The sequence below is a fragment of the Opisthocomus hoazin genome, chromosome Z (genome assembly GCF_030867145.1).
Source record: "Opisthocomus hoazin isolate bOpiHoa1 chromosome Z, bOpiHoa1.hap1, whole genome shotgun sequence".
In the NCBI taxonomy this organism is placed as follows: Eukaryota; Metazoa; Chordata; class Aves; order Opisthocomiformes; family Opisthocomidae; genus Opisthocomus; species Opisthocomus hoazin.
In genome coordinates, this window is record NC_134454.1 from 77709560 (window position 1) to 77723692 (window position 14133).

Consider the following 14133-nt stretch of genomic DNA (forward strand, 5'->3'; position numbering starts at 1 on the left):
TTGAGTGTTTCATCTCTGCAAAGATCTCCCGATTTGTTGTCTTTCATCCTGTTACCCCACATTCAACATTGCCCTGCAGGTGTGAGGAAAACACAGCAAGTACTGACTGGGTTACACTGGGTTACATAAATACACATCATGTTAAGTTTTAGCCCCATCATTTGTGTATTTTAAAAGAGTAAGTGCTTTTGAAATACTCGCCGGGAACACGAGCAGAATCTATCAGTAACTGGGGGCGGGGGGAGGTGTGTGTCAGTCTTTCTCACCTTAGCATCTGCTTTTATGCAGTTGAACAGCACGTCTCTCATGGGGCTGCATCTCAGCTCACCTTTCAGAATCAGTGGGAAAGGATGGGTAGGGGTAGCACTGTGTGACTGTTGAGGACCACCAAGCCATGATTTTAGCAGCGGTACTGAAGATAAGCAATGCAGCGGAGGGATGATCTTGAGATGACCCTAGACCTCTGGGATATCAGTTTGCCTTCCCAAGTTGTGTTGTCCCCATTTGTAAAAGAAAAATTACATCCACCTGCCCGCCTTTACCTTACTTTGTGCTGTGAAGTAGAAGCTGTTAAGATAGCAAGAGTAACAAGTTCTGCAAAGTGCTATTACTGTATGTATTGTATGTACGCTCAGGGTTTCTGTTTGTAGTTTTGTCATTTTGTAGTTCTTGTATACGTATCTACACACAAGTTGGTGTCAGCTAAAAGCAGATCAAGTAAATATGTCCCGTTTCCATTTGCTTTTTTAGCACCAGATCTGCTCAATTTGTGCTGCAATATTTTCACCTACAAGCTGCACCGCATTTTTGTGTAACATGGGTATACAAAGGCAAGACCACAAAACGCGAAAAGAGACACCCAGATACACCGTGTCACAGCAAGAAATCCCTTAGGTGTGTTCCGGAAGAATACAGATTCCTTGAAATAAACAGAGAATAGATTTCTCGAAAAACAAGGAAAGAACTTGAAAGTCTGAATGGCAGGATGTATTTGTAGTACAGACTATATTAAAATATTTCATCTTTTCGACCTCTAGGGGGGACTATGTTTTCAGCGAACCTGTCTGTGAAGAATTTTCTTCATCTGCGGCAGGCTGCTCAGACTGTTGCTAATGCTGGCTGGAACGAGTCAAGTGATTCTTGATGTGTGCACAAGTTCTTTCTGGGGGGGAAACAGCCTGTGTCTGAAATGACCTTGGCCCTAAAGGGCCAGCCTGAAATCTCTGCTCTCGCTGCAGTCCGCAGGCATTCTGCCTGCTACTGATTCACAGCTTTAGGATTTGTTCCGATTAAAAAGCATTGATGTCGCTGAAAAAAAATGACGCCTGTGGAGAAATGTTGGATTTATAGCTATGGAAAATACTGTAAGTGAACTAATGATGAGGCGGATTAAGTGACATTTTGAATTGGGATTAACAAGTAAACTCTTGTGCATAACTTTCTGGCTCAGAAAAATAAATCAGTCACAGGCTGGGATTCTTCTTCATAAAAGTGCTTAGAGTGCAGGGGAACAACTGGAATGTTCACGACACTTTGGGCCCGCAGAGACTCCCATAAGGCTGAACACAATTGCTGAGGCGAATAAGGACCACATACTGTGGGCCAAATCTTTTCCTGAAAGCACCAGAATTTGTCTTTGACGCTGCTACTGCTGCACAGTACTGGCTAGATGCCTTTTGTTTCTTTTTCCCCTCATGTTGTCCCTGCTTCTCTCACTCTGATTCATTCCCAGCAGTACTCTACCTCACAAGGAGCAGCCAGTGTGAAGGGATGGCAGCCCTGTGATTTATGGGCTTACTATCTCTTCCGTTGTGTGTACAAAGCTTATGTTCAAATGACACAGAGAGGAGAGTATGGAGCTCACACGTAAAATGAAGAAGATATTCTGGTGGGGGAAGGAGTGAATCAAGAGAGATCCGTCCAGATTTCGATGCTGTAAACACATCTGTAGGGTCACCATAAAGCAGTGACTACAAAGGTCAGCATTTCAAAACGTGTCTTAAGAAAATGTTTTTGCAAGCTTTGTGGTGAAGATGGCTGGCGTGTTGTATATTGTAACATTCTGCTTAATCTCCGCTATGTTATATGGAGTCATTTACAACAAAAAATGCCTGACATAACTTACAGTACAGGAACATACAAAACCAGCTTCACCAGGGTGGATGTTTATGTAATCTTCAAGAGCACTCTGAAGTTCGATTCAGTAATCAAATAGAACTCTGTGAGAGGCACATTTCTCCAAGATGCTACCCACCTTAGAATTTCTGAGCCTCTTTATTCTACTGAGCCCCATTAGATAAACGGTCCTGAAAAAATAGTTTTGTTTTTTTCTGACGATCACTTCTGTACGTCGCGTTATCTGCTGTTTTGATTCCACTTCTCGGTTGTAGCTGCACAAGTGCTCACAGCTTTCTTTTCTTTTTAACTGAGGCATCTCGAAGGCGAGCAGACGGTCACCCCCGGAGCACAGGTTTCCCATTCAGACTGCACAGCGCAGGCAGCGACCAAAGTCAGCTTACACATACTGCCCTGACAACAACCTCTGTGCTGAACTAAACAAAACCCTTCTGTAAAGCCAGCAGCAGTCCACTCACCTTTCAAATGCAAACCTGGCATTCTCCAAGTAACCATCAAACCCGCAGCCCTGCTCTGGGTTTGAGGATGCGTGCTGTTACGGGGCGCAGAAAACTCCACAGAGAGCCATCCTTTTGGATTTTCCTGTCAGAAAGCATCGGGTATTCCAAAGCCTACACACAAGTTTCACTACACATTTTGCACTTTTCGCACTGACTTCATTCTTCATTTCAGAACAGGAGCGTCCATTGTAAACGGACACTAACAAAATCTTAGGGTTAGCAGCTATATCGCCAGCGAGGAGAGCTGAAAAGGGATGCGCGCTCTGACTAGGCAGTGTTGTCAAGGTAGTTCAGAAAGTTGTTTTCCTTTTTTCCCCCCCAAGAAAATAGAACAGGACTCGAGTCCTTCACTGGGGAAAGCTCTGCTGCCTGGGGAATGAAATTGTGCCTCGGAGACACAGTGGGTGGGAAGAGATGGAAAACCGCACCTGGGCCCTCTTGGCACAGGGATCTCGGGCAGACCCCAGAGGGATCCAGGCAAGGGTCGGGGATACAGCGCCGGACTCCCCGCAGGGTGACGCCGTCCCTGAGCCTGGGCACTTTTCCGGGTGAGGAGCCGGGCAGCCCCGCTTCCACCCTGCCGCATCGCCTCTCGCCTGCATCCCCCAAATCCCCCAGCCCTGCCGAGCACCGACCCCTGACCCCCCGGGGAACGGGGTGGGCGGCGGGCGCTCAGATGGACCGCTCGCTCCCCGAGCGCGGGGGCTCGCTGGGAGGGCGGGCGGCAGCCGAGCGGGACGGCGTGCGGACAGACGGGCAGACGGCAGCTCCGCGTCCCCGTGCCGTGCGGTGCCGGCGGGAGGAGGGGGAGGTTTGGGGGGGGGGGGGTTTGGGGCGGGCGGGGCGGCAGCGGCCGGGCCGGCTCCTCCCTGCGCACAAAGCCGGCCGCGCCGCGCCGGGCCCGCCGAGAAGCCGCCGCCGCTCCCGCACTACTTAAGCGGCGAGGGCGCAGCCCGGCAGCCCCGCGGGGGGATCCGGCGGGCGGGGCAAAAAAAAAAAAAAAAAAAAAGAAAAATTAATAATTAACGATCATAATCTACCTACGAGAAAACAAGCAGAGCCGAGATGCTCCGTCCGTAACCCGCAGGCTGGGGCAGGTTGTGAATTCGCCCAACACCTGAGCAATAAAGCACGACCGAACAATCTCGAGGCGGGCGGGGAGAGGCGGGCGGGGGAAGAAAAGTTCGCCGGAGCTCGGGGGGTCTCGGGGGAGGGCCGGGCGCGATGCCGCCCTGGCTGCTGGGCAGCCTGTGCTGCGTGCTGGCGGCGCTGGGCGGCGGCCCCGCGGGCGCGGAGGCGGCGGAGAAGGAGGAGGAGGAGGAGAAGCTGATCCGGGCGCTGGTGCTGCTGCCGCGGGACGACGCCTACCTCTTCTCGCTGGGGCGGGTGCGCCCGGCCATCGAGTACGCGGTGCGGAGCCTGCGGGAGAGCGGCGCCGGCCTGCCGCCCGGCTACGCCTTCCAGCTCACCTACGAGGACTCGGCCTGCGGCAACCGCGCCCTCTTCAGCCTGGTGGACATGGTGGCCCTGCAGCGCCGGCGGCCGGACCTGCTGCTGGGGCCGGTCTGCGAGTACGCGGCGGCGCCGGTGGCGCGGCTGGCGGCGCACTGGGACGTGCCCATGCTCTCGGCCGGCGCGCTGGCCGCCGGCTTCGGCGCCAAGGGCGGCGAGTACTCGCACCTCACCCGCGTCGCGCCGGCCTACGCCAAGATGGGCGAGATGCTGCTGGCCCTCTTCCGCCACCACCAGTGGAGCCGGGCCACGCTGCTCTACAGCGACAGCAACCCCGAGCGCAGCTGCTACTTCGCCATGGAGGGCGTCCATGTGGTCTTCCAGGAGGAGGCCTTCCACATGGCCGTGCACAGCTTCGACGAGAGCAGCCGCCACCTCGACCTCGACGAGGTCGTCCGCGCCCTGCAGACCGGCGAGAGGGGTGAGTGAGTGGGTGAGGGAGGGAGCGGCGGCGGGAGCAGCGGGGACGGGGGGGGGGGGGCGCGCCCGCGGGGAGACCCGCCGGGCTGCGCTGCCTGCGTCCCCGGGCCGGGGGAGCAGGGGGGAGGGGACGGGGGGGGCTCGCCTTCGGGCACCGCACCGGGACGGTTCCGCGGCGAGAAATCGCCTGTGTGCCGGCCGGCCAGGCCGCCGCGGATCGCCCGCGTCCGCGGAGATTTCGGAGGTGACTCTGTGCGGGTGCGGGGTCCGAGCCGGAGGTGTTTTCTCCCCGCCCTGCTGGGTCCTGCCGCGGGGATCCCTCTCCCTGCCCCTGCCGTCGGGATTCCCGCCGGGCACTCCAGACGCGTCGGGGGGAAGCGGCCGGTTTCGGGGGGGGGGGGGTGCGAAACCCGTGAGTGGGCGCAGCTGTGTTGCCCCCGGCCGCTGGCGAAACGCCGCGGGGGTAAACGGGTCGCGAAACGCCCGGGGAAAGTCACCCCTGGGCTGGGGGTGAGGTAACTGCGCGTCGGGAAGCGCTCCGGGCGCCCCGCGACCCGCCAGCCTGTCCTTAGACGCGTGCTACCCCCGCGTCCCGGCGAGAGGTGCGCGGGTGGGGGGGCTCACCGAAAAGGGCATTTTCTGTCAGGGGCTTTCGCCAGCCGTAGGCTTCCCCGGTGAGTTCCTGCGAGGAGAGAAAAAGGCGTATGCCAGGGGTGGGACGCGGGAGCGAGCCGGGGGAAGCTCTTGGCTGTTTTCGGAAAGAGGGGTTGGTGTACGAAGTGCTCCGTACGACTCTGAGATGTTCCTGGTTGCGGAACGTTAAAATGGCATCAGAACTGGAGGGGTGAAGATCGCGCGGTGCGTGGCGGGCACGGCTGGCGCTGCGGGCAGAGCAGCCTTGCGCTGCTGGTGCCGTGACGCTGCTGTGAAAACCCTGACCTGGCACAAGCTCCTCGGCACGTTAGCTGGGCTCTGATAGCCTGCAGCTCTTAATTTCTCTCTGCTCTGAAGCAGGTGCTGAAAATAGAGCTTTCCTAGCAAGTACCGTTCGGGGAATTTCCCAATGGAGGGAAAGAAATGTGTAAGTGCTAGGGGAAACGGCTGCGAGAGGAAAGATTCTTTTCTTTTTTTTAATCAACGTAACTTGTGTGTGTATGTTTGGCTTTCCTGATGCTAAGAGCACGAAAGCGTGCTTACGGCAGGAAAAGACGAGTGCTCGCCCCTGGCCAAAGGGAGCTGTGGCCCTGCTGTGGGACCGCGACTGATGGCGAAAGGCAAACCCTGCTCATCAGACCGCGCTGACAGTCAGGGAAGACAGGCTTGCTTTCAGCCTGGGCTTAAACGCTTTGCTGAGCTGAGACCTTTGGTCTTGCTTCGTTCTGTGACTTGCAAATGACTGAACAAAAGCAGCCTTCTGTCTTACTTCTTCCCCCCCCCCATCGTGCCTAGTGGGGACCCCTCCATCTAACCTCTTCATTTGGCCTCTGGCTCAAGCTGGGCCCTTCAGCTTCCACCTGCGCCTTTCTGACTTTAAGGAGTGACCATGGGACTTGGCTGACACGTCCCTCTGCGCCTGAGGGGGGGTTCTGCTGCTCGTGGTATCTTTCAGGTTGTCACAATATTTGAAAAGTCATGTATGGCATGAAGGACACACCCTGTGCCTTAGATGAGCTCTTAATTTCCCTTGGGGACTCCTTGGATGTCCCCTCCACAGGGCAGCAGGGCTTGTGGGCAACAGGGCACTGTCTGGAGCACTTTCTAGAAATGTTTTTGGTTGGTTGCTTTTCTCACCAGTTTTTAAGGGCTCCTGTGTCGCACCTGCCGTGACACTGTCCTGTGCTGTAACGCTGCACCTTCTGTGCTTCCAGAGATCGCTGCTGGTGGTGGTCCACTGGACTGATCGGGCTTCCTTGAGCTGCTCTGAGTGCGAGCGTGCCTTCAGGCCGATGAGGATACCCGCTCCCAGGGCAGAGACAGGAGCTGCCCCACCAGCTGTCCCCCGGGGACCCGGGGCAGAGGCTGGCCCCGTGGGTTCGGTTGCTGCTGGCTGGGGGCTTGCACTGAGCTCTTGGGGTCCAGGAGGCAGGAGCGCGCTCAGCCACGCACCCGTGTTTGCCAGCGGCTGCCTGTTCAGTCCCTGGAGCCACTTTAAAAGACCCAAGTCCTGAAGCCAGAACAAAATCATGGTGAAAAATAAGAAGATAAAAGTTAACTGCTTGTCTTTAATTTCGTTAGTCGTTCAAGCTCGCTTGTAGGCTCGGTTAGCCACGCTGCAGAATTGATGCTGTAGGCTTAGGTTTACCATAATGGTCACAAACCTGGGACTGTGCTTAAGTATGTTCTGCATAAGCGTGTAGTCCAAGGGATGCACGCAGCAAAGGGAACACTTACTCCTGTAACTGGAATTAAATTGTTAAGTATTTGCAGGATGAGTCAATAATCCTAGTCAATAAATTCAGAATATTAATATTAGAATTACTGTGGACTGAGTGTATTATACTGGAGGGAGAACGTTTTGTATGTGTTTGCATATTGTATGTACACAATAGTAAGGTACAGATGCTGATTAAATACACATAATTTACATTTTTTGGAAGATTGCAGGAGTCATGCCTTTAACTTACTTGCTTCAAAATCATGAAATGTGTAATCTTTGCTCTCCTGCTGGGTTAAAAGCCACATCCAAATAGTTAATATTACTTCTCTTAAATTCCTTTAGAGGCTTACAAAATCTGATTTAATGTATTTTAAAGTAGGTTTTTTTTCCCCTGCTCTTTTTTTAATTCCTTTTGGTCAAGGTCTTTTACTGGTGTTGTGGGAATCTCTTTGATTCCATCTACAGATTACTATTTTCTTTATGATAGATGTGAATTATAAAGGCGAAGTCGAGGGAGAATTGGGAGGGCAGCAAGGAAATGTTTCAAAAGGATATCTCTCACCTATACTGAAATTTGGAGCAGTGAGACAAATTCGTTCCTGATGTGCATCTGGAAAAGATTTGATCCAAATTTTATTGTAAGAAAATTTTTTTCCTCCTTTTCCTTCATGCTAATATACTTCATAATGGTCATGAAATATGTCTTGCTCTGTTGCTCTGGAAATTATTATATTACTCGGCTATAATCAGTGGGACAGAGCTATGCGTGGTATAACTCTCTTGAAGCGTGGGGATGTACCGAACGTGACTCACCCCAGCAGCGCATCTGGAGCTTTCTGCCTGTGATGGCATCCAACCAGAAAAGCAATGGGAGAAGATTCATTGTGTGCGAAAAGATTTGGCCTGTTTGGCCTTTTCGTTTCTTATAATAGCAAACACTTCTACCCAGAAAAGCTGAATGTGGTTTTGATTCAGTTTTATTGTTGGGGTGAAAATATTTGCGTACATTATTGTAGCTTTTGAGCCCTGCCATGCGTGACGGCGTTCTTGGAGACGTGCGTGCAGTTGGTTTCGAATCACCGTCCCAACAGGATCAACCAAAACCAGGACACTCACAAGTTTGCTGTAGCATATGGCCCCGAAGTACGCGCTGGCACAATACTTTGCTGCTCCCTCTGATGTCAGTAGCTTCATACCCATAGCCTGGTGAACCTATATAAAAGTTTATAGTATAATGTGCTCAGTGTGGGAGGTGTCTCCCCACTGGTGAAGACCTCGCCTGAGTTCCAGCTGTCACTTTGCAGAGGGAAGGGGTAGCAGAGGGGGTAGTTCCCCCTGCCCATCAGTTTGGGGAAGGGGCCTCTCGACCACCGTTGTTGCCATGTGGATGGCGGTGCCGCACAGAGCACACCGGTGGGCTTGTAGGTCCTGTTGTAGCTGCAGAGCCCGTGCTTAGCTCTTGGTCCTTGACAAACGAGGCTCTGTGGCATTCAGTCTTGTAACCACCTTTAATCTTCATGCTCAGAAAGTGGCACTTGCTTCTCCCATTTCTGAACAATAAGTGTCCCATCAGAGGTCGTTGTCTAGGCTTACTGTATACTGTCTCTGGTGAGAAAGTCACATCCTGGAGAGATTCATACCACTGTCCCTAGACAGCTGCAGAGATGCTGCTCTACGTTAACTGTAGAGAGGCAACAAATTCTAGACCAGATACCTAAATTTTAGATAGCTTGAGGTGTAGGTGAGAAGTTTCTACATCAAACTGTTCAACGGAATGGATTTTAAAATGGTGAGGTCATTGTACCATTTCAATTCTTCATCTTCAGATTGTCTTTTGTCCACTTGGAAGTGAGGCTTATGGTTGCAGTCAGCTCTATGAATATATGTCGTTGAAGAAGTTTGAAGCCAGAGCTTATCACATGTTGCAGGAGTAAAAACCCGTAGATCACACACAGGCTTTACTTCATTATTTTCGGAGGAGAGAAGGGAGTAGGAAGCCTCTCTGTGTTTGGTACCTGTCCTCTGTCAGCTGATTTCAAAATCAGCTTTGTTTGCCTTCTGAGTGGTCATGTTTGTTGCGACACTGGGAGGGCAGCTGGGGTCACTGTCTCTGGCAGCGTTCATGCTTGACAGACTGTTCCCTGAAGTTCTTGAACTGTTTCTTACCTGCTTTTTCCATTTTCTACACCAGTTGTAATCATGTGTGCCAGCGGTGACACAATCAGGAACATCATGTTGGCTGCTCATCGGCAAGGAATGACCAACGGGGACTACGCTTTCTTCAATATTGAACTCTTCAACAGCTCGTCATATGGTAATGTCTTTCCTGCCCAAGTATGTTGCAAAGTCTTCTGTAAGCCTGGTAATATTTTTAGATTCTTTAGCCTCAAAATACGCCGCGGTGAGTCCCAGAATACACCACTGTCTCTCTCTGTTGTCGCAGTTGCCTTCCACTTGGGCTGTGGTATTGCTGGAAAAGGCCCTCGTGGCTGTAGTTGCCACTGGGTGGATCACAAGATGCCAAGGACACTATAAGGCGTTACTTATTTAGTTCCTTGTAGGGGAAGCAGCACCAGATGGAGACATTGGTTATAGCAGCCAGGTGTGGGCACCCCATGCTGTGCTGTGTGTGCTCAGCTGTAGGTGGTTTGCAGCATCCCTGGCCTTGTGACGGCCAGATCTCAGGGTGTTCCTGGCTGCCCGGTGGCCTGCGGTCTGTGCGGGTGGCTGGAGGGAGGCACTAGCAATGGCCGGGGCTGTGGGCAGCTGTAGGGCCTGCACCTCCAGAAGTCATCTCCGTGCTGGGGGAGCCGCACGTCTAACTGGTTGTAGCTTTTGATCAGAAACTGCATTTGCAAAAATATTCAGCAGTGTTGTGTTGAAGGGAAAGCGCTGGGTGGGACGTGGACAGTTCAAATGTGCTAGAGTAGGGTGGATAAAGGTGGCTGATTCCACCCCTAAGCAAAAAGGATCAGATTTGTCAAATTAAAACATGACTTTAAAATGTAAGTTAAATACATTTGCTCTTTGAAATACACCTATGTTCAGTTACATTTGATATTGTGGCTCTGCATGGCAGGCACTAAACCTACTCGCAGCTGCTACAGCTGCCTCAGTTAAATTCAAAGTAATACTCGAGCAGTGTGTGTACTGATTTTTAAACAACATCAGATGGCTGAAGCTGAGGCAAGTTCATGCTCGGGAACTAGGTTTTGTTGAAGTGTCAACATGGCTTTTGAAAGCAGCAGACTTCTTCGCAGGTGCAGAGAAAATAATCCCTCCCCCACCCCCCGCAGGCTGCCTCGACTAATCCACTACAATAACAAATTCATTTTGATTTGAAAGCCAAGTGGGAGTTGAGAAAGAAGGAAAACCTGTGTTTTTTTCTGTCTTTCAAGCCTCAAAAAGCTGACCAAACAGGAGCAACTGAATTCACAAAGGGATTATGTATTTAGTTTGATAAATCAGTTAATTGTAAGTTAAATTCTTTTGCATAAACTTCTTGTTATCCATCTACCACCTCAGATTATTTTACAGCAAACAGTGCTGTTTGTTGAGAAGTTCCATATGAGTGTGTGTAGCTGTTGAAATTCAGAGATACAGATACGTACAGAAGTACGGACGCTGCTGCATGTATTGTCCAGGTTAGCTAAAGAAGCACCAGTTTTGCCAGGTAATAAGGAAATCACTTAACTAAAAGGTAAAGTTGCAGAACAAGATAAAAGCCAATGGTTCTAATCAAGGTTTTCTTTTTGTTGAGTGGAATTTGAAGTGACTTTATCACTTGTGGCATAAGCAAAACCATGTGGCATTGCAGCCTGTATCAGGACCAGAGCAAAAAGTGAAGGTCTACCTGTATCAGCAGTCACACAAAACCCTGAAGTTTTGGCCCTTCTCTAGACCCTGGGAGCTTTGCAGGCTTCGCTTTGCCAGAAACCACTGATCAAATAACCCCTCTGACTGGTGGCAGTGGCTCGTTACCGCTGCGCTTCTGCTGCATTTCATCTCGCAGGGTAGAAATGCGTCGGAAGTGATTCATCTGGCTGTGAGTACAAGTCTGTGCATGAGCTGGGCTCCCTTTGGAGTCACAGGGGAGAAGCAGGCACCCTTGGACAGCGATTCACCTCATCCCTGGGTGATGGCGGTGGCTCAGATGAATCATACCCTACAGCAAATGAGGGTTTCATTGCCTTGGCTGAAATGAGTGCAGGGTGATTTACCCGAGAAGCGCTGAAGCTGGCTGGGACAGGTGGTACCCAAAGTTCTCCTCAAGCAGGGGATGCTCACATGAGAGCAGCGCCTGCAGGAAGTGGGCTGCTGCGTTTTGTAATGTTTTTGCTTTCCGGGATGGTATTTGCTAGGAGGAAGTGGCGATTGAGGGAGGCAGTCGTGCGATCCCCGGGCTCGGCACCCAGCTCCAGGAGTCACAGCTCATGTGGGGTGGGTGTCCCCAGGGATGCGTCCCCGGTAGTTGGCAGTCCCCAGTAGTCGGCACTTTGTCCAGCCGCGGACAGGGCTGTGCTGTGCCGTCCTGGCATGGGACCTCTGGTGGCATGGCAATGGAAGCAATACCCGTTTGCCCCGTGATTGTGTGGGAGTCTCAGCACCATCCTCCTTCCCATCACAGGTAGTCCAGTCTGCTTGTAGCTTTTCCAAGGGATTAATGAAAACTGCCTCCTGATTCAGTGTTGTTAGAATGTGGCATTTCCTGACATTTCTAAGTAGTAGTTCTTTTAAACCGGTTTTTCTGGTTCGTCGTGGATGTGTTTCCAGTGAAAAGCAAAATGACTGTGCATCAGAAGGTGACAGTGCAGGTGGTCATCACATGTGAAAAGCAAGCACGAAAAAGAAATGTGGAGAAATTGCCCGAAAATTCCTAGTTCTCAGTGCCTGGAGAGACTAAATCTCATACCTTATTATGAATAATATGCAAAATCTAAGAGTGCGTGTTATTGGCAAATTGGCACTTTGCCTTTGAGTTCAGATGACCACATTGCAGTTTGTTGTTGCCCTCTGTTCTGAATATTTTTGATTTTTCAGAAGAGCAGGCGTATTAAATTCCAAGGCTGCAATAATTGCACGTAAGTACTGTGGAAAGACAACCTCCCACAAAACAATCCATGAAGGAATTTAAACATGTAAATTATGCTAGGAACGCTGTTATGCAAGTGTGCCTTCCCTGCTCCCAGTGTCAGGATTTTTAAAAATAAATACATGTAGTGTCCAGGACAGAAGCTTATTCACACTCTACCAGCACTACCAGGTTTTTTTTGTGTATAATCTCACTCTTTAGCCATCTCCATTTGTAAATGCAAAGCTATAGCAAAGCCCTTCATACTGTAGTCTCTGCCCTACTTCTTGCATACTGCACCTCTGAAGTGCAGGTACCCAGCTGGGGCAGAGGCTTTTCATCTTTGAGGCTGTGGCAGGGCTTGTATCCTCTTGCAGGGAAGCTAGCAGGAGGTGCTAGCTGACAATTGCCAGATGTGCATTTCTTTCATTTGGAAAGCAGTTAACAAGGACAGGGTGCAGGCGTTGAAGGGAAAAGTGCTGCCTCTGAGCCCAAAATCAGACTGTGGGGTGGTAGTTGCTCACCAGTGTTTCCATCAGGTCTGATGAATAGGGTCCCTGGCGTAAGTAATTTCGAACAGCTAAACTTTGTATTGGGAAATAAATCCTTAAACTAAGGCAGATGTATCTAGAGCTTCTTCCCAAGAGGGTGAAATAACTGGAAAAAAAAAAAAAAGGGAAGGAAAAAAGATGTAAGAATTAGCAAGGTTCATGACGTTTATAAAGATTGCAGTCGTAGGTGGTGCTGATCTGTGGTAAATAAGAACTTCCTGGGTTGGAAAAGAGGGATATTAGGGCTCAGGTGGTCCTGTGCCTCCTGCCCCATGTTGCGAGTGGTGGGAGCTGCCCCAGAGCCAAAAGCAGCATGAGGAACGACTTGTCCTCCAGAGAAGTGCAAGTCCTTTGTTCCTTCCCCTGTACTTTCTGAGGAAGCAGAGCGATTCTCCAGTTATACTTATTGTCAAAAGAAAGAAGGGGGAAAAAAATCCTGGCGGCAGTGCCTGGATACTGAGAGGAAAAAACGCAGGCTCTATATTTACCTGGTTCGGGGGGTCTGGGCTAGTCTGTCCATGAATTTGCTCCTGCAGGCATGTGATGCAGCTGGTCGTGCTGTGCAAGGAGCACCATGGGTCTGATGCCTGGACTCCATCTCCATTAGCTTCTCCGCTCCCAAACTGCTTGCTTCTCTTGGTCCATATGGCACCGTGGTCCTCAACCCAAGCAAAGCAGCCACATCCCCTCTCATCTCAGGGTCCGGTGTGCCTCCAGGTCATCCTTGGGAGCTTAGTGTTAGTCTTCGTCTTGGCTCATTTAGCCATGATGGGGTTTGTTGCTGTTGTTTGAAAAACAAAATTACTGTCTAGCTTTTAATTATTCGTAAGCATTTAAAGGCACACTGCTTAGGGCTACTGCTGTTCCCTCTAGGCTACTTTTGTTTATCATTTATGCAGAATAGCACAAAACCTGGTCCAGGGCAGTGTGAACCCTTGCACTGATCTGCTGAAGCTTTGGATCGGGGTCTCAGGACCTGCTAAGGTCAGGCCTGGTTAAGCAGAAGGACTCCTCTGCTAATTAACAACCGGTCAGCTATCCTGGTTTTTAAAAATCTGATTACTTTACTGGTGGTGTGTGTTAAGTTGTTCCCCTGCTGTGACGCTAAACACAAGTAAATACAGCAAAGGCGCAGGATCCCGTTTTATTTCTAACTATTTCTTTTCCACTAAGAGCAGGGCTGGTCTGGCAGCCATTGCACACATGGTTTTCTCCTTGACCGCTGTGGGAGAAGTAGCTGCACCATCTGCCTCCCACTCGGGGTGATGATCATACTACTGACTTTACTGGTGCCTTTCTGACTGTTCAAGAGTGTCGCTGGTGGAGTGATGTGTAACAAAAATTTTGTGGTCGAATCCTCCCTCACATGTTCTAACTGAAATATCTCTGCGTCTGAGATCTGGCAAGAGCTTTTTGCTCCAAGACATCTTCTCACGTGTAGGCTTCGTTCCACCCTTTAAAAATAAGCAAGCACAGCATGGGGGTGAAGTTGTCCTTCTGTTTGGAGGTTTACTTCCCACCAGTCATTCTTCCCTGCCCGGTTTCCTGTGCATGTTGGAGCGGGTT

At 50.7% G+C, this 14133-nt stretch overlaps 1 protein-coding gene across 1 annotated transcript in view; it reads left to right on the forward strand.

The window, feature by feature from the left end:
- Positions 1-3860: 3860 nt before the first annotated feature.
- NPR3 (natriuretic peptide receptor 3) overlaps positions 3861-14133 on the forward strand; it is a 50255-nt gene continuing 39982 nt past the window's right edge. Inside the window, exons 1-2 of the mRNA XM_075447185.1 lie at positions 3861-4569; positions 9137-9259. Coding sequence (XP_075303300.1) covers positions 3861-4569; positions 9137-9259 — 832 coding nt within the window. The remainder of the gene's footprint in view (positions 4570-9136; positions 9260-14133) is intronic.